This window comes from Seriola lalandi, unplaced genomic scaffold, assembly GCF_002814215.2.
Source record: "Seriola lalandi dorsalis isolate HSWRI2012SDOR001 ecotype SW California unplaced genomic scaffold, Sedor1 jcf7180002054980, whole genome shotgun sequence".
Lineage (NCBI taxonomy): Eukaryota > Metazoa > Chordata > Actinopteri > Carangiformes > Carangidae > Seriola > Seriola lalandi.
Window position 1 is genome coordinate 311142 of NW_019525530.1, and position 21262 is coordinate 332403.

Here is a 21262-nt window from a genome sequence, read left to right on the forward strand (position 1 = left end):
AAGTCACGGTCCTGTGTATTCCTTCAGAGCAGAGACAGAGAGTTTCTACTTGTGATTATGAGACTGGTTCTGCGTTATGTAAAGATACATTACCGCTTTGTTTTGTTTTTTTTTGCATTATCAAAACTCTTTAATAACTTGTGACCATCAGGACACATAGATGATACATGCAAAGTTTCATGCAGATCGCACTTACAACCTAACAGTAGTTTGGAAAATCATTTGAACATATTTCACCACCTAGTGTCCATCAAACATCACATTCTGCACAGAGCCTTGGGGGGACACGAGAAACTACTGGACCAAGGTTTTTATTAGTAGGAGTGATTGTTGCCAATACATGCAATACTTCCTGTATTGTCTGAATACCTTAGGTAGGTAGGCCTGAGGTGTGGGAGTGGGAGTGGCCTCGTCGTCCCTCTGACCAGCCTGGTCCTGGTTTTTGCTGACCTCCAGGATCAGCTGAGCCAAGTACTTCTGCTGGAACCGGGTTCGTTTGCCAAGAGCACCTGCATTCACCAAATACAATCAGTCGTTAGCTTCAGGTGTCACCGAGGAGTGATGAGTACGTCTCAGAGGATCATCGCCTCTCATGATATGATAGCCTCCTCTTATATTCTACTGCTGTACTCTACATACCAGTCATGTTGATGTTGAGCCCTGACAGCTCCTGAGCCTTCCTGATGTGTTCCTTGGCTGGCTGGTACTCATAGTACGTCAAACTGGTGTACACACACTCCAGGTGGAACTGGATGGCCAGGTGTCTCTGCTCCGACAGCACAGACTGGCAGCTCAGCACTGTGAGAGAGGACAGGGAGGTTCTTCATCACCACCAAAAACACAGTCTCCAAAAGGTCCCTCGTATGATACAAAAACAGAGCAACATGAGCAGATTGTCACGTTAACAAGGGCTACATGTGTGTGATACGTATGTCAGAACATTTGTTCTGCAGTGACACATGCAAGTGTTTTCTCACATCTGCCGGTCCAGCCATGAACAGAGTGCCACTTTCTCCAAATCATGAAAAATACGAATTAAAGTTATAATCTAACTTTTCCACGTTTAAAAACAAGTAGACCTATGATCAATATGTTGTTGAGTTGTGTTCTTACACTATCCCAAATGTTTTGATCGATTCTCCAACCAGAGAAATCTGTGATTTTAATCATGAGAATGTTTCATCGTTCATCCCCTCCACCAGTTGAGCAGCTGAGCCCCTGGCCCCCCCCCCAATAACTCATTTTTAAAGTGAAACTGCTTTATGTGTTTTTCCTCTGGTCTAATCCCCTGGTGTGTTTGTTATGGAGAGGACACCTCTGTGGATAATTCATCTGCTGGTAAAAACCTGCTGAATGCCTGGTTCACAAGTTATCAGAGAAACAAGCTGCGGAAATGTTTCATTGGTCGCCTGTCAATGACATCATATCCTCTATGATCATGTGTCAGTGCGTTTGTCTGACAGAAGTCAACATTGACTTTTATCTAATTTTAAGCCACATACACTTTTTACACCTTGGTGGTTTTCAGCTCTATATTTGAAGCAGATGAAGGATTTTAGTCGTCGGACGTCTGGATCTGAAGTTTTCAGAGAAACAAGCTGAGGAAATGTTAGACAGCTCAGCTCCCAGCTGCTGGAGACGTCCTGTCCTGTGTCACTGAAGAGCGTCGCCTAATCTCTGGTTTTTAAAGGTAAACTGCTTTCTGGATGTTTCTACTGGTTTTAACCCATTCATACCGGATGCTGCGTAGCACAGCATTGTTGATTCCTCGTCATTTTCATGATACATTTATACATATTTTACATATTTATATGCTGCATGCGTCATGAAAATGACGAGGAATCAACAATGCTGCGCTACGCAGCAGCCGGCAGGAGACTCAATGCTGTGCTACGCAGCAACCGGCGGGAGGTGCAATGTTGCGCTGCGCAGCATCCGGTATGAATGGGTTAATCTCCTGGTGTGTTTGTTATGGAGAGGAGGACACCTCTGTGGATAATTCAGCTGCTGGTAACGACCTGCTGAACGTCTGGTTCATAAGTTATCACAGAAACAATCAGAACAAAGGTTAGCATCAATCTCAGCTCCAACTCTTCCCTGAGTCTCTCTCCTCCGTACAGCGTCGCTCAAACACTGACTGTAAATGTCAAACTGCTTCATTCAGTGTTTTTAACGGTTAGAATCACTGAGTCTGTTCTGTATTTCCTGAACCACTGACACTGAAGGAATCCAAACCGGGAGGAGCTTACGGTAATGCTGGAGAAGACAACAACTCCCATAATCCCACTCTATTTCATGATATCACACAACTGTGTCTATTGTTATTTTTTTGATTGAGAGACCCCTAGAGGCAGAAGTTACAGATTCCGTGTTTAATATAGTAATCTGAATGATTTATTGTTTAAATGATGGCAAAGTCAACAAGATTAAACTATGTAAACTAGGGTTTGGGCAATCGACGTAATCAATTACGTAAATAGGTTGATTTACGTAACCTGCGTCGAAGCGTTGCAAAGAGGAAGTAAGATGGCTTCGCCTAGTCAGAGCATGGACTCCACCGAAGAGCAAGCTGAAGCGAAAACACCTTGCCCACAATCATCTAAAGTGTGGGAGTATTTTAAGCAGAGACTGAACAACATGGTGCTCTGCAAGCTCTGCAAATTAGAAATGACTTATCACAGCAGTGCTACTGTCATGCTCGAGCACTTGAAGCGGAAGCATCCGGGGCAGGATTCATTTTGCTGTTGGATTGCTAAATGTAGATTTCACTACATTCCTTTTATTTGAATGGAACAAGCTCTTGCATTAATTTTATTTTGGAGAGACTTTATATCGGACTGTGAAACACAGATTACCAGTTAAGACTGGGCTATTTTTTGTTGGAGAATAATGCCCTGTAGTGCAGGGCTTTCTTTGTCATATTTGTTTTAAAGAGAAGATGATCGAATATAATATTGAAATATAAATGACAAGTTTTTCAAATTTATTTTGGGTAAATTTTTTGTTATGCTAATCGAGTAATAGAAAAATAATAGTTAGATTAATCAAAAAAATAATTGATTAATCAATAAACAATTAATATTTGTAACTATGTAACAGTGTATGAAAGGGAATGTGTTTTCCTTAAAATACAGGTAAATTGAACTAAAAAACTACATTTACCATGATCCTTTGCCTCATTGTCATTTTCAGTTTCCAAGCTTTTCAGCCAATGCATTTTCAGTTTACTTTGAGTGAGGTAATCCTGACCAATCAGAGATGACTTTGAGGGTGGGAGAAAGAAAGAGACAGAAGACGGACAGGTGTGCAGACGCACGTGTGGGAAGAGAGCTGTGTGTTGATGCTCAGCCGGAGACAAAGTTTAACGTCGAGGTGACTAATAGTTGCAGACTAAAATACGTAGCCAGCTCCACATTAACAGCTAAGAATTCAGGATCCTAATCATTTAAAATTGAAATAGTAGCCCAGTCTAATATTAAGCACATGCTAGGTCCTGCTTTACTGGCAACAGTGGGTTACAACAGACCTTATGGAAAGTTTAAATTACTGTGAATTGCTGACTCACAACTATGCAAACTATCAACAGGGAATACGGGAAGATTCCTGGTAAGCCGGGCCACATGGATGAGAGAGGGGAGGGGTGACAGAGATGGATAGCGCTGTGTGCTTCTTCCGTGCACTTTCTATTATTTTTAGCAGGAAGTAGACATTAGTTTCATACAGTATAACTTTACTGAGAAAGGTGTGCCACTCTCCCTGTGGCTTTTATTAAACTGTTGCATTGGGCCACAAAGCACTGCAGAAATGCTATTAATCCAAAAACTATTGGTTACTTTAACTAGAATAATAGTCTGCGAATAATGTGATGCCTCAGTGTGTGGATTTAATCCCCTCTTCATAAAACTAAGCTGGTTTCTTCTTTATTTTTGAAGCCACCCAGCAGCTGTGATGTGAGGACCTGCATAGAGAATTGCGAGGGGACACACCTCTGTCAAATTTCTTCGCGCCTCTGCCTCCTGAAAATTTTTTGTAGGCCTACTTGTTTTCTCGGTACTCTGTGGATTTGACGTTTGTAACTGCAATTGCGGCTGTACCGTAATCAGTGCATCAGGCAGAGCTATCCAAAATTGCCAAAGAAGAATACAAACGCACTCTGATTTTCTGCCTGTGGAAGGAGGCGGCGACCTGATTTTGCTGCTATTCAAACAAGTGAATATTATTTCTTTTACATTCAAGCACACCCAGTATCTTGAAAAGTCCTAGTTACATCCATCGTGTATATTTGTTTTGCAGAAATGTCTCAAATCACAGAATATTTTTAAAAAGAGAGCTTGCGATGAGGAGAAATGCAAGGACGGAGGTGAAACACTTAGTTCTTCTAATACGGGAAAAAAGTGAATTCATGTTACTGAAGGTACTGACTGAGAGAAGGCCTAGTTCTCAGCCACAAGTGGAAGGTGGAGGAGAGGATCAGAGTGGAGAGAGGAGTCAAGGCGAGAGTACCAAGTCTGTAGGAGTGTATTAACGAGTGTATTAAAGCCGACGATTCCATGATTTTAACATCACTTTTTATTCATCTTCCCAGATGTGTTTGTTGTTCAAAAGGCGGAGGGTGTGTTCATTGGATTGCAGTGTGTTGTGTGGTGGTTAACAGAGTGTGAAGGGTGAGCTGTATCTGCAGGCTTCAAAACGGCCCAATCCATATTACAGAGGAGCAGTTGGCCACACAATCCTTTTACAAGTGATGAGAGGAGGACGCTGTGAAATGCATACAGCTGTTTTCCCTCCATGTTACACAACTCTGAGTAGACGCTGCCATGATGTTTAGTTTAGTTTAGTTTAGATTGGATTAGTTTGGTTTAGTTTGGCTCGTTTAGTTTAGTTTAGTACTAATACTATGCTGTCACATAGTATTTGCAGTTTTCAGGGATGATGTAATCATGATAATGCCTTTTGTATGTATCTGCATCCTGTTTTGACGGTTGTGGTGAAAGGTGCATTTTGACCTCCGAGACTCAGCTAGCTCATCTATAAAGAGATGAATGGTTGACACAAAGCTTCACTTTGTAATTTACATACTTCAGGTTAATAATTTAACTATTAAATGAAAAGACTGCCCAAGTCGAGTGGAGATACAAGTGAGGGTGGGATGGAGCGGGAGATTGACAGATGGATGGATGCAGCGTCAGCAGTGAAGCGGGTGTTGTACCGGACTGTTGTAGAGGGAGTCTGAATGCAAAGGTCTTGATTTCCTAGTCAATCTACCTTCTGACCCTCACCTAAGGTCATGAGCTCTGCGTAGTGACTGAAAGATTGAGCCCCGTGTACAACCTCTGATGACAAAATACAGTATATGTCATGCGGATGCAGAAAGGAGAACTCGTTACAGCCTTGTGCTCACGCAACTGCTCCCACACAAGAATGGTCTGTCACGTCCATACACGTTATTTGCACAAGTCTAAGACTCTAAGTCCATAGTCTACAGCAGCGGTATTCAAAGTGTGAGGCGAGCATCAGGGGAAGCGCAGCGTGAGATAAAAGTGCAAGGTGAAAAGTCAAGAGTACTCAACATATGTAGGGAGTACGGAGTCTCAGGGAGTCCTCCCTAAGACCTGTAAACATACTCTGATGTGTAAAATAAGTGGAGTCCCTCTTAGGGATCATCAAAGTGATAACAGTACAGGGCGTCGTGTGGCGTAGTGGTCTAAGCAGGCGCCCTATGTGTAGAGGCTACAGTCCTCGCTGCAGTCGGCCCCGGTAATCAATTGATTATTACATTGTGTAACTCGGTTGTCCTTACTGTAGGATACTTGTTGCATTGCTCCTTGGAAGTTCTTTGTTCTGCTGTACAGCACTTTGATTCAAAGTGAAAGCATGTTTTGAATAAATAAGGATGACTTTTGCTGCTCAAAAAATGATCTCAGCATGGCAAAATTCATATAGAAATAAAGGTAACATGTTGTGCACACAACCAACAACCAAGTGTGTTTCCCTCCCCTTCACCTGAACATCTCTCACAGCCAGAGAGTCGTTTTCCTGCAGAGTGAAATCAGATGTGTTGCATGTACTGTAAATCTCTCTGTCCTCGTTCACTCTGGACGCCGTCAGCATCAGTCTCGCTTCATTAATGTTGAATGGGTATGAAAGTGTGTGACTTCTGATCATGAATTATACACCAGCTCTCTGCTGCTTTTCTCCTACTGATCTCAGCTGAGGATAATCTCTGTCTCCGTAACAGAGGCTTGATCAAGGCCAAGTTAATAATCAGATCAGATGGAATGAAAGAGAAGGAGCTCAGATACAAAGCTTTCATCCTCCTCCATCATCACCTCTGAGCTTTTTGTCTCTTTAATGTGTCACCTCAAGGCCTTTGTTCTTTAGGTTAGCAGTGGTGAGTGTTCTCAGTTCCCAGGGTGGGTGCTGAATGAGGAAGTTGATGCCTGGTCCTTTTCTAAGCCCATGTTTTTAATGTTGAATAGTCATGTTCCTCTCAGAACTTACAGCAGGTTTATATTACAAGCTGTTTGATTCACGATTGTATCTAAGCAGCTTTTAATCTGACTGTAATCATCATCTGTACAGCTCCTCGCTCAACAGTTGTTATATTTAATAATCTAGTCTCCCGCAGCTCCAGCTGTGTAACAACACAATGTCAGAACAGTCAGAGCCACTTGAAATGAAATGGTTGAGAAATGGCAGCTGAAAAATACAAAATGCACTTCTTGTGCGTCCTGCTGATCCTCAGTACGACGGTTTCTCTTAAGAAAGCCCCTCTGTAGGGTCGTTCCAATGGACGAGGATATCGGTAATTGACAATCATCAGAATGATCGACAATTACTCATGCCTTTGCAGACAATATTTGACTTGTTTTCCCATTAGTCTAGTAACTTATTATTTATATTAATAAATTAATATTGAATCTAATTTGTCTGCCACAGTTTCACATATATAACCATAATTGCAACACACACACACACACTTCGATAAGCTGATTGTAATGAAGCTGCTTATTGTGTGTAGGACCTGGCAGACTGACGGACAGAACACGTCATTTAGTTCAGTCTCTCAGTGAATGAGACAGATACATTATTTGCGATGACAATTTTGTTTTAACATACTAAGATGACACATACATTTTATGGGTGTCATTACTCAGGTTATCCATGAAAGAGCGAGGCGAGCAAAATCGGACACACTTGTTTGGTTGGTAACGTAACGTAACATAATGTAACCAACATATTGGCAATTTCACAGGGTGACTATTGGACAATCGGACTGTGGATAAGATCGTGCAACACTGCCCCTCCCCCCACATCTTCCCAACAACCTTTTTTGTAACTGTCTGAAAGTGATAATCCAGATTTCACACACATCTCTGGCTGGTTGTACAGAGGTGAGACAGTAAGCAAGGTTTGAGCAATCATCAATCTCCAAGGCTGAAACATGGTGGCAACACTGGAGAACCAAAACCTGCAGTTCCTCTAATGGCCACTAGAGTCTGGCTCCAACAGTGAGTCGGTCTCCATAGACCCCCATGTTAAAATGTCCAACTTTACAGCAGAAATAAACATATTTACAGCCTGCAAAGCTGTAAAGTGACTGTGGAGCAGCTCATTCTGAGCTTCAAAATCAATCCTCTGAAACCTGTGGATGACGTCACAGAGGCCAAGTCTATCTTTATTTACAGTCTAGGAGTCACACCCACAAAAATGACAGAAAATCTAGATACAACAGCTGGAAGTCCAGCTAGCTTTCAGAGACAATACCCAGCTGCCACCACAAGAGGGAAGATGGCCCATTATAAATGCAAACAGGCATTAAATCCTTTATGGAACAGAACTCTGCTCTGATGAGACGTCTCTTCCACTTCGGTATTGTTCTATTTTTTGTTTTAACTGTTAAGCACTGTTTGCCCTGACGGCATGTCACGGCTATGGTCAGAACCTCTCACTGAAACGAAGTCTAATAAACAAACCGGATGAGTTACTAGAGCTGCAGTGATTAGTCGACTGACCACTACTTTAATATTCAGTCAATTGTTTTAGTCATTTTTCAAATAAAAAATGTAAATATTCACTGGTCCTTCGGTGTGATGATTTGCTGCTTTTCTTTGACATGTCTGAGTGTAAACTGAAAATCTTTGGGGTGTGGGCTCAGGAAACTCGACTCAACTCAACTCTGTAAAAGCTCTAAACAGATGTGGAACAGCTGATTGTCCAACCAGAGCTGGGTATAAAACACCAGGCTATCACATTCTTTACTGCAGAAACAACAGCACCAGAGCTGAAACAGGCTACTGTTTGTGAGTGAGTGAGTAAAATGAGCCTAATAATCCTGAGGCTGCCGGGCCTGGTACACACGATGAAAAACAAACCCACACCAAACACAGTCCAGTGACAGACCTTTTTCCATGCTGCTGCGGGCCAGGCTGAGGAGCTGAGGAGAAGGAGCCTCCAGGATCTGCTGATGCAGGTTGATGTAGCGCAGGGTCCACCAGGGCAGCAGCTACACAGACGTATGAAAAACAACAGCGACAGAAGAGACAAATGAGAATATGTGAGAATAAGACAAGGGACCCAACAGGTAAAGAAAGAGTCAGAAAAATCAAACAGGTTGTAAAGAGTTATGTCAGATTATCTAAGCACTTTATTTGAAGGTAAAACTTGTGTTTTTCTCAAAGATCTTTTTATTAGATTTTCAACAAATTGACAGAATGTATATTCTTATAGTGTACAGTGGGTGCATCAGTGTAGCATTACATTACCAAAGTGTACACTTTGTACAGTGTAACATATATATGTGTCGAAGGTTAAAGTTAAACTTTGTTTGTGGGGCAGTTTTTAGGCAGGTGGGGTCGCAGAGGGCGCCGTGGGCTGAAGAAGCACAAAGAAGGAGACGGACTTGATGCCCGATCTACGAACATACACCCCTTACATTGTTTAAAAACTGAGGCTGAGGGGAGTGACGCTGCAATTCATTTGCTCCAACGGCTGTGCAAGAATTACAGATGAATAACCAGGTTACTGTTCCATCATGATTCAAACTGGAGAACTGAGTTAACACACAGTTGCATCCTCCAATCATATGGTTAACAAGTTAAAAAGGTGATTGTGCCCACTAGTTTTGCCTTTAGTAACCATGCACCCAAGGTGATGCACCCAATCAAACCTTGCATAAAACAGTAAGATCAGAGTTTAATCACAGCAGAGTAGATGGTCAACACTGAGGGTGCTAAACAAGTGCCACAGACTCTGAACAACAACCCAGATTAGTTTTCCTGCTGAAGTCTCCTCCTTATCCAACTTGGGAATGTGAACATACGTCTTGTCCTTAACCTTAGTTTGGTGAACAAGCCAACAAACAATCGCTAAAGAAGGGAAAGTGCATGGCTAATGTCAGATTAGAGGCTTGACAGCTAATATGTTTCATAAATAAACATTGAGGTTACATGGAGGTTTAATTGTCTGTCTCAGCGAATCAACACCCTCCAACACATGTGCTCTAGCTGAACACTTTCACGTACATTCATCATGTCAGCACACTCATATGTCGCACAGTCTACAGTCCACGTCCCCGCTGCCTGGTGGAAAACAGCGCTGCTAATTACTTCCCCCTTCCTCATTAGTATTTAAAGAGCAAATTGAGTCTTTACAGCAGAAAAGTAGCCTAATTGTTTCACAAACTGGTGATGTCAGAGCAGAACAGCAGCTTTTACAGTTTTTTTTTTTTTTTTTTTTTTACAGTTTCTGTTACTTATTTTGGTTTGGGTTGTTTACATGAATGTAACTGTTTGAAAACAGACAGTAAATGAGCAGGAAAAGCCAAGAAACTGAGCTCGTTAAGAGTCTCTGTTTCAATAAGCAAGATGCCTCCCAGCATCAAGTCTGCTGGAAACTTATTAAGACACAATGAGCCTCTATGGCAAGGTTAGCCGTTAGCAGTTAGCCTGCATCTGTGTTCTTGTGGACTTGTTAAAGCATAACTGCTTTGCTGCCCCCTGTGGTTGAGATTCAAGCCTGTTTCACCTCCCATCACACCCTGCTACCGTCCAAATTCAAGTCCAGGGTTTTTAATTTGTAGTTAGTTAGTTCGTCTACTTGAAAACTGGCTGCAACATTTCTGGAGATGTGAACGTCCAAAGACATACACTGATATCCATGGTCATCCTGGGATCAACAGTCTTTGATTATTTACTGCTCTTGTGGCTCTTTACTTGGATAAACAAAAAACTTGAAGTACTTTATATTGAAAAAAAGTTTTATGTACAGTCTATACTGTGCAGCCGTAGTAGGGCAAATATTATACAATATACAGCCTTGCTAACAGCCACAGAGTCCTTGACCTGGGCTGGCCTGGTGAAATGCCAGTGAAGCGACTGTCTGTACAGTACAGAGGACTAAACAGATATTGTAAGCAATCTACATGGTGAATTGCTCTTATAGAGCTGAATTACCATTTAAAGCTAGAATCACCTCCTCGTGGATGTCTGCCTCCTCCACTTAGACTAGTTTCAGGTTACCTCCCTGTTTATCCAGAGTCATAGAAAATATGAACCATTTGTGTGAAATTTTGTCATAATTACCGTGAAGTCTTGAGTAATGGATAAAAAGGTTTTGTGAGGTCACACTGACCTTGACCACCAAAATCTAATCAGTTCATCCTTTAGTTCAAGTGAACGTTTGTGCCAAATTTGAGGAGGTTCCGTCAAGGTATTACTCTGATGTGTCACCGGTGAGGAGACATAAAAATCATCAGTAATATATTATTCATCAAGAAAAGGTGGTTGAGATAGAAAGGCGTTCTTACCTGGAGGCTGTCCATCTTGGAGGAGCACTTGGTGAGAATGATGCCAGCCAGCAGGAGGAGGAAGGGGTTGGCCACCAGGCTGTACACAGACTCCCCATCCAGGAGGAGGCTGGAGTGGATCGCCTCAACCAAGATTTGGGGCTGCCAGTCAAATGCAAATGACATTTAATTGACAGATGAATATATCAGAGATTAGACCAGCTTTAAAGTAGAATGAAGACCTGAAGGATCTAAAGGATAATCATTTTCAACCCTATTCTCCAGTTCTCACCATCTCAAGTTATTCCATTCAAAATGTACATTCAAGTCTCCCTGTGGACCAGTGCTGTAACTGCAAAATGGGGCTGTTAATTTGAACAATTGTCAAACATGGGAGAAAAACAGTAGTTTATATAATAGTCTGATTCATGAAAAATTGATTAGCTTTAAAACACTGTTAATTCAAAGTAAAACTCAACCTCCAATGTTTCACCATTGCACTCATCGTTCATTTATTACAATGGCAGATTCCTGTCTTAGATTCTGGTGATGAATTTGCTGATTTAATGTTTATGACCTCACTTCCTACAATATAGTTTATATATGCTGAGCTACTCTCCCCATGGTGATGATTTAACTTGGTCTGATCAGCTGTCACTTCATTTGGAGAAAATCCACATGAATTAGATTCAAGTACATTTAACTTTTTCTCTCGTTCCTTGTTGAATTAAATTAACATAACAGCTGCTCCATGTTTCCTCTCTGCCTTCTGCCGTGCATGTGCAGACGAGCTGCTCTGTAACGCAGGCTCCTTGGTGTGACAGCACAGATCAATCATTGAGGCCAAAGGAATTGCTTCGATAAAAGAAATGGTTCTCTCCTCTGGTGTAATGGCAGTGTGAAACACAGCATTCTGCTGTCAGCAGCACGCTGCCGAGAGGAAGCAATCTTCTCAGCCCGGTGTAATTAGGACCCCAGAGATGCTTCATTAAGGGGCACTTCTCCTGCACCGAGCCTGCAGCTCCTTCTGCTCCTTCTCTGACTCCATTCACTTTACACACCAACGTAAAATTAAGCTTTGTCACACTCAGCAAAGCCCATTTTTCTATATTAGACAATGTTTCAAGTATGATCAACTATGCAATCAGTAAACGTAGGAAACACATTTATATCATTTCAAATTATAATCAACTTATATTAGTTCCTAGTATTTATTTATTTAGTGACTAAGAGGATGCTACATTGCCATCGTTTCAAACAAGCGCTATTTAAGTAGCTAAAAAATGTTTTGCACGTGAGCTGCTTTTCACAATAAGAACTATGGTAAAGATATGTACCTAGCTAGCTGGCTAGTTAGGTGGCTGGCAAGTTAGGTAAAGCTACCTAGCTAGGTGGCTGGCTAGTTAGGAAAAGTTAGTAAGCCAGAAAAGTAACTTTACCATAGTTCTTATTGTGAAAAGCAGCTGACATGCTAAACATTTTTTAGCAGTGCCACCATTTCAAACAAGCACAATTTAGCATAGCCATTATTGCCCACTGCCTAGCTAGCCCATCTAGCTAGCTAGTTGGCTAGTTTATGCAGCAACAGAACAAGGTTACATAGAAATGGGTGACACAACACAGCTAATAATCAATAGCTTCTTCTTAAAAATAGGTTTGCTGTTGCTTAATGTTACAACTGTTCAGTGCAATCACAAAGTATTCAGACCCATTCACTTTTCACAATTTGTAATGTTGCAGTCTTATGCTAAAATAATTTAAATTCATTTAAGCCCCATCAATCTATAAACAACGCAATACAAAGTGAAAACAGATCTAATACAGTGACGAAACTTATCCTACGTTAGCTTAACTTTTAAGTAAACCAGCCAATATAAAAATGACTGAGACGGTTTCCTACCTGAGAGGAGAGCAGGGCCGGGGGCAACAGGTCAGAGACATGGCTGGACACTGGAGGACCAGTCCAGTTACTCTGGACAAACATGTGGAGGCAAGCGACAGCCAGGGCCATTACAGCCAGCTCCCTATAGCAGGAAGGACACACAGAAGACATTGGAGAAAAGGGGTGAAAGCTTCAGATAGTTTGAGGTTTACAGAATTGAAAAAAAAAAAAAAAAAAAATTGTCTCTGATTTTGACTTAGGTCACATAAGTTTCTTTTCTAACTGCCACCTCACTCTTTGGGGTAAGTAAAGGTGTTTTTATCAGACTGAGAAAATAACAAAGGGTGATAGAAAAGAGGAGATGGACGTGTGATGAAGGGAGAGGAGGAGCAATAAGCACTGCATTCAACACATACTCACAGAGAGACCTCCCCTCGGAGCAAGAGGAGAGATGCTCAGCTTACCTTATTAAAAATGAATAATTCATGACCAAAGCAATCGAGGCAGTGAGAGGAGAACCAAGACATTCCTGAGAACAACTCTGTGGATCGCTCAAATACTTCCACCATCAAACACACCATCATGTCAGTTTGGAGACTTTAATTAGTGGGTTTTGTTAGCATTGGTATCAACAAGAACCACAACATTTACTGAAATGAGGTTCAGTACTACAACTACCTAGCAACCTTTCTTGCACACCGACACTGGCAAGCAGTGCAAGCTTGTTCAGCAAGGTAATGACAAGATTGCATTTTATTAGGAACACCACACTAACTCTGGGTCGTTCCTCAGTTCTTCATCTCATGGATTCATCAGATGTTGAAAATTTCCTCTGAGACTCTGCTCCATGTTGACATGACTGCATCATATCATTTCAGATTTGTCAGCTGCACAGTCATGCTGCCAATCACCTGTTCTACCACACCTACACAAGCTACATAAGGAGACATTTACTAGGAAGCTGAAGTGTGTTGATGTTTAAAGTCTGCAGCCCTGGTTGAAAAAAAAAAAAACACACACACAGGCCTCTCATTCATTTAAATGAGGCTAATCCAGCAGAGGCTCCAGTTAAACTAAAAAGAAGTTGAACCTGCCTAAACTCACACAGCATGGGCCAATGAAAAACGTGCAAGTGCACATACCTGGTAGATTACCTTGTAAAATTAACAGCATGTTTTTACTGTTAACCTTAATGTCATCATGATGAAAGAGGAAATAATTGCTGCAGTGAAAACTCTCCAGGTGTTTAATCCTTCTTTAAACCACAGTGCAGAGTGTCTTGTAGTATATAAGCTACAGAAACTTGCCACTGTAAAGATTACCATGTACACTTGCACAGGAAAAAAGCCCCCTCATGCTCAACTTATGAAAATTTGATCTTTTAGGTTGATGCATGTTAAAGAAAAGAATCAGGTTTCAGATCTGTTTCATGAACAGATCATCACAATGACTAAAGGACTGCAACTGACTTCCAGTTTGAAGGATTCATCTAAAGTAGATAATGGCTTGTTTCAGTTACAGCAGTTCACAGTTCCCAGGTCTGAATCCACCAGCTGCCACAGCCAATCAAAACACATTACTGAAATTTAAAAGAATCATCTTTTTCATCTGACGTCTGACGTCCGGCAGTCCTACCTGTTGGTCTGGTCATCGCTGGTGCCTCCTGTTAGATACAGTAGGACCCGTCTCTCCAGATATGCCTCAATCTCCTCCCCCTCGCTGCAGCTGCCATCTCCAGTCAGCAGGTCTAACACCTTGGGGTTCAGCAGAACCGCCTCAAAGTCCCCCTCCATCAAGGACTCCAGCAGAGAGCCTGCCTCTGGAACATGAAGCAGCAGTATTAACGTACTCATTTAGGTTATGTAACCACAGGACAACAATGCCATTAAACACAGTGGCAACATATAACTGCACAGAGATGCCTGAAAATTTGAATGTTACAGAGAATTTTCTGCATTGCATCAAATAAAAATTGATTGAAAATAGTTTAGGCCGACTCAGAAAAATGTGGATTTCAATAAATAGATCCCAGTGCAAAGCCACTGTAATGTTGGTGCTGTGTTTTTAATACATGTTTATAACTCAGAGTGAGATATAAAATATTTGCGACACTGAAGAGCTGACTGCGATTGTATCCGACTGTCAGTGTGATGAATATTGGGCCCTTTACTCCTCTGCTTGTATAGAAATGATCTGACCTGAAAGCTGTTCAGAGGTTGGGTGTCAGATTTTTGCAGATGACACTGTCATTTATGCAACAACAAAAGCTCAGAAGCTGCAGAGCTTTTAACAAGCCAGCTGGTCAGAGTCTCCCAGTGACTAATTCTACCAACACAGTTTGTGTGATTTTCATTAAAAAAAAATGTTGGATACATTTACAATAAATAATGGTCAAAAGAAAATTGGATAATTTAAATGTCTAGCTATCATTCATTCATATGGACATTAAGCTTGATGCCCACACTTTATTTAATTTTATTATAATGTTATATATATATATATATATATATATATATATATATATACTTATATTAATTAATATTATAACTATATTAGAAATTGTTCCAAGACTATCAAAACAAATTTAACAAGACCATACATCTATTGAAAGCAGCACAAACGTATATGCATGTCATGATTTTACCACATACATCTCTATCATCTGGGGCCAGGGCTCCCAATCAATAATCAATCTTATGTTATTATACAAATAAAACCTTAAAAGGATCAAATACTAATTAAATGGAACCATCATCAAACTCTTCAAAAACATAATTTGCTAGGTTTGGCCAATTTTATAAAGTTTAGGGCTGCACCTAACAATTATTTGTTTTTTGATTAATCTATAAATTTTTTGATCAATCAATTAATCTATCGATAATTTTTTCAATTAATCTATTTTTCTATTACTCGATTAATATAACAACAAATTTACCCAAAAATAAATTTGAAAAACTTGTCATTTATATTTCAATATTATATTCAATCATCTTCTCTTTAAAACAAATATGACAAAGAAAGCCCTGCACTGCAGGGCTTTATTCTCCAACTAAAAAATAGCCCAGTCTTAACTGGTAATCTGTGTTTTACAGTGTGATATAAAGTCTCTCCAAAATAAAATTAATGCAAGAGCTTGTTCCATTCAAGTAAAAGGAATGTAGTGAAATCTACATTTAGCAATCCAACAGCAAACTGAATCCTGCCCCGGGATGCTTCCGCTCCAAGTGCTCGAGCATGACAGTAGTACTGCTGTGATAAGTCATTTCTAATTTGCAGAGCTTGCAGAGTACCATGTTGTTCAGTCTCTGCTTAAAATTGTGATTGTGGGCAAGATTTTTTCGTTTCAGCTTGCTCTTCGGTGGAGTCCATGCTCTGACTAGGCGCAGCCATCTTACTTCCTCCTTGCAACGCGTCGACGCAGGTTACGTAAATTGACTTATTTACATAATCGATCATTGCGTAGCCCCAGCCCCAATAAAGTTCTCCTTCATAAAAACACTATTTAAGTGGTTTTGTGTAATTAGTTACCATGCCATGATAATCTAGGAAGGGTCAAAGGTCATGGAGGAGGAGTCAGTGGACAGACAGAGGAAGATCAACTCCGACACCACAGACCATCTTTGAACAATAGTGGATCTTTCCCCCATATACAACTGCTTGTTATCGTGTGACCGAGGCTCAATACTTAGGTAACGTGATGATAACTGAACCGTCTCCATGACAAGTGACCAAAACTCTTTAGATCTTTCAGTAAGTGGACTTCCTCCTTCCTGTTAAACTACAATGTCTAATCTTCTAACCTTCTAACTCAACTCTACAAACTGACAGGTTAATTCTTGCCGTGTTGAGAACTTCATTTGCAAAACTACATACAGTTAATGAGCTGTAATCATATTTTTGTCTTGTTTAAACTCATCTCCCTGGGTTTCATATTCAAATTACAAAATAAAGTAATTATCTGTGGGTTCATCACTTTGACTGAGACACCTTTAACATAAAGCTAGTCACGACCAGTTAGTCTGAACTAAATGCTGAATCAGCATGCTAACATGACCACAATAATAATGATAGAATGTCAATGTGCAGCATTCTCACAATATTAGTTAGTGAGTTAGCATGCTAACATTTGCTAATTAGCACTAATGGTGGCATTAGAGAAAAAGTCAGGGGATCAACAAAGTGCTTAAAGTTCATCGTCTGGGGACCACGAACGTCAATACAAACTGTTGTGCCAGTTTTGTGCTGTACAGAAGATGTTGAATTATAGACCAGTGGTTCCCAACCTGTGGGCTGCAAAAGTAGTGCAAGTGGGCCACAAGTCATAACATATATATATATATATATATATATATATATATATACATATACACATACATACAGATAAATGTTATCAAGCTCCCTTCTGGTATCGTATGATTCTGAAATATTGCCAGGTAGGGACTTTTGCTTTTCACTTTGACATCAAATCCTTCACCAGTCAACTGTCTGATCGTCATGTGATCAGACTCTGTCACTCTGTGATCTGACTCTGCCCTGCTGCTGCTCAGAGCAGACACATCCAGTTTATAATTACAGCATCCAACTAAGTATTGATAACTAGTATTTTACAAGTACATTTTTTATTTGATGAATATGGGTGCTGCATGAGCCAAATTGGTTTTCATGTCTATAAAAAATGAAAAAAAGATGATAGGACCAGTGGGTAAGTTATGCAATCGGTGAGAGCCTGAACACTGTGTAACTCCAGTAACAGCTTCTACTACGACAACCCTAATTCTCACCTTCAGGTCAGTCACATGATCTCTCAACTGTACCCAAGGCTTCAATAAGTAATTGCAGTGGAAATAGTGTTGTAAAGGAGGTGTGGAGATTTCATCTCACTCTGATCTAATGAAACCCATAACAGCACAGAAAGAAGGGAGGGAGTGGCTGAGGAGAAGAGGAGGGCTCTGGCTTTATGAGGGGGAAAATCAAAGTCTGAGCTATGGCCACATGTCTAATGGCATTTCAGCTGCCCTTCAGGTCTGCCCATGAAATGGCAGCAATTATGGAAAACAAGGCAGAGAGCCTCAAATTAGTCCATAAGTCATAGAGGTTCAGGCAATTAGCTGCAGTTAATAAGGAAATGGTGAACAGAATTTGCGAACAGGGCTGAGCAGCAAAGATGACCGACCAGGTGTATCTCAGACAGACAATATATTCACTGTGCACAAGCTAGAACTAGCTAGAACTGAACTGCACATGATTACAGTCTGGTGGGTTCTGCCTCCACTGAATGGGTGGGGCGGTTCACACAGCCTCGAGCTCGATTACACCTGAATCAATTCATTAGGCCACCTTTAATTCTTAGTTTTATTGACCTGTGATCATTTTATTCTAGAGGCTTTTCCTCTGGTTTGATATGATGACAATAATTCATGATGAAAATAAATATAAAGTGTATTTAACTTAACATAATCTGTGATCTCAATTTTAATTATTAAGGTAAATTCTCAAATGAAAGTAGGAATTAACTCAAATCAGTACAACCACACAGTCGTCTCACTTCACCACTCTACTGCTCTCAGTTTCTTGTTTTAACAGAAATACCCCCCAAATAACCCCCAACTCAAATTAAAGCTGAGATTTGGCACTTTAATGCAGGATCCAGTCTTTTATTAGGGTTCAATGTCCTGGACAGTCTATTACAGGGTTGACATATAGAAACAAACCACCATTCATGCTCACATTTACATAGGCACCTGGAGTCACCAATTAACCTGCATGACCTTGGACTGTGGGTGGAAGGCAGAGTATATATATATATATATATATATATATATATATATATATATATATAGGTACACATATTAGATTTGCATATGCGTGGCTAGTCTCTTCCATGGAAAGTAGCAAAAGTTTGTCCAAAATGTTGTATGTATCACAGTATTGAACTAAGTAGTAGTACGGTATAATTTGTATTATAAGGTTTTGCATCAGCTATGAGAATGAGCATTCACTTCCACGTTGTGTGAAACACTCCGGATTCTGTCATGGTGTTGTTTCCTTGGCAATGCGCCTCCGTGAATTTGGGGGGCGGAGCTTCGAAAGGAGCACTGAATGGAGGGGTTTTTTTTTTTTTGTTTAGTAAAAATATCAACATGGCTTACTACACTTTTAACTGGCATACAAGAAGAAAGACTGACAGTAGGTGACACTTAGTAAACAGTACATGGTTTATGTTGTACAATTTAAGTGACTACCACTGTGCTGTTTAACTTTGGCTCAGTGTTCGATTCCAGCGGTTTGTGACAGATGTGAGCGGCTCAACATGAGGGCGGACTCCACTGATGTTACTTGTCAGCTCATCAGCAAACGACACAGCTACGTAACGACTTTCCATGTAGCTAGCTGCTCTATTAGCAAACCTCAGTGTGAATTATCCCCCTACTCTCTACCTCAGTATTATTTATAGAGACGAAAAATCGGGCGAGCTAAAGCTAACGTTACGTTAGCTCTAATGTTACGAAAGTTGACGTTTAATTAACATAACATTGTGTATGGTGTGTATGCCGAATTGCAAAGCTTCTCACAACAATTAAAAGTCTCTATCAAGTATAATCTCATAACATATCTACTGTTGCCCATAAACGAGGCGACTTAAAACTGCCAAAATCTTAATGGGGTTTGGCAGGACGTTCACACACGGGAGAGAACAGCACGTACCGCTGCAAACAGCAGTTATTCAATTCATTTCAACTGTAGCTGTAGTCGAACTGCGGCCACAGCTTTCATTGTCAGTGACGGCTACACCGGTGTCGTTACCGTGAGTTTCATCAGCGGGAAAAGCCTCTACGCCGCTGTGTAGAAAATGTCACTGTCCCCTGTAAGCGACCACCACCTGCCTGTGTATCGATCTGTGCAGCGCCCATCATATGACAAAACCTGCCTTGCTCATGACGGTATTAATAATAAAAACACACCCCGGTGTCTCACCTGCAGTACTGAAGACACTCTGCTTCCATTGCGTTGCCTCGCTGGGTGTTAAAAAGCCACGGAGAACGGGGATCTCCACGTCCAGCGGCATCACTTAACACCTCTGGTTCCTGCTAAAGTGTAGTAGGAGCTGCTGCCTTCTGTCAGGACGGTCCCGGACCAGAGCCCAAGATTCACCGCTGTAGTAATGCGCCAAGTCACTGCTTCTCAATCACAGATTAAATGTTTATTTTCACCCATGTGGTTTAACTGGCATCAGTGAGCAGCCATGACAGATGCGCATTGCATTGTGGGAAAATTAATGAAGCCTTGCAGAGGGACGCCGGGCATTTTCAACGTTTGTAGACAGAGTTGCGATGTTAAATGTACCAGTACATGCATGTTAACTTCAGTTCATGTTGGGCCTATTTAACAGCATATAATAGTGACCTTTATTTATGACAAAGCACAGATCAATGCAGTTATAAAAACTGCACCTACCAACAAAAACGGCATAACATCCAAAATATATTTTTATTACTATCCTATATATTACTCATTTTTATTAACATATGACTACTAATAACAACAACTCCATTTGTATAGCACATGTTTGCATAGATGCAGCATATTGCTTTAAAAAGACATCCATATCCTAGACTAGAATGACACTGAGTACAGCACATACCTCTGGCCAAACATCTTCTGCCACCAGATTCGGTTTATTATCTAGTTCTGCAAATTCTACAAACTCATGAATCTCAACACCATAATTTTACAAAAACATCCAGACATTAATTCCTAGGAAATTGATAAATGTGTTGAAAAGTGCCCAATCTTGCAGTCAAAAATTTAAAAAATGAAAAAATTCCTGGATCAGCCCCTCAGATCAGAACTGGATCCGTACCAAAATTTAATGGGTCTTCCTTGGTCCATGGCCTATCCCTCCACCAGGTTTGGTGCAAATCTGTTCAGTACATTTTGTATAATCCTGCTGACAAATAAACAAACAAACACAGGTGAAAACATAATCTCCTTGGTAGAGGTAAAAAAAAAAAAAGGTAAACACTTAAAAAATCCACATCTATTGTTCTCACCATTTCAAAGTAAAGTGTCACAACCTGGAGACTGGACAATGGAGAGGTGACTAAAAACTATTTACTGGGCACTAGAAGAGAAATTAAACTAAAGAAAAACTAAACACAACAAAACCAAAAGGAGGGGGCGTCGTGTGGCGTGGTGGTCTGGGCGGGCGCCCCGTGTGTGGAGGCTGCAGTCCTCGCTGCAGTATAAAGTAAAAATATACTTAAAAAACAAAAAAACCAAAAGGAGAAGACAGAGAGAGAGCGACTGCCACCAGCTTAGAAAGGCCAGTCAGTCCAGAGGCCTGTACTATGAAGCACAAGTTCAACATACCCAGGATAACTTTTTTTAACCTAAGCTTAATTGAACCTAACATTGACCGTCCTGATAACCTGTACGACGAAGCAGGTTATCACCTGGCTCAGTTAACCCTGGGTTTACCTGTCTGGCTAAGAGCGTGTTCATGTATAAGAGGTGGAGTTGTTAATTATAAGCAAGACTGTCAGAACCATGAATGAAGTTCTTAATATGATATGTGAAAATACGATGATACTTGC

The 21262-nt window shown here is 40.8% G+C and overlaps 1 protein-coding gene across 1 annotated transcript in view; it reads right to left on the reverse strand.

Annotated features, from left to right (window-relative positions):
* The window catches only part of ttc27 (tetratricopeptide repeat domain 27), a 62708-nt gene extending 42776 nt beyond the window's left edge, over positions 1-19932 (reverse strand). Inside the window, exons 1-7 of the mRNA XM_023396659.2 lie at positions 19644-19932; positions 14304-14487; positions 12687-12810; positions 10808-10948; positions 8404-8506; positions 640-798; positions 370-509 (exon numbers count right to left, since the gene is read on the reverse strand). Of these exons, the coding sequence (XP_023252427.1) occupies positions 370-509; positions 640-798; positions 8404-8506; positions 10808-10948; positions 12687-12810; positions 14304-14487; positions 19644-19734 (942 nt within the window). The 5' untranslated portion in view covers positions 19735-19932. The remainder of the gene's footprint in view (positions 1-369; positions 510-639; positions 799-8403; positions 8507-10807; positions 10949-12686; positions 12811-14303; positions 14488-19643) is intronic.
* Positions 19933-21262: the final 1330 nt, after the last annotated feature.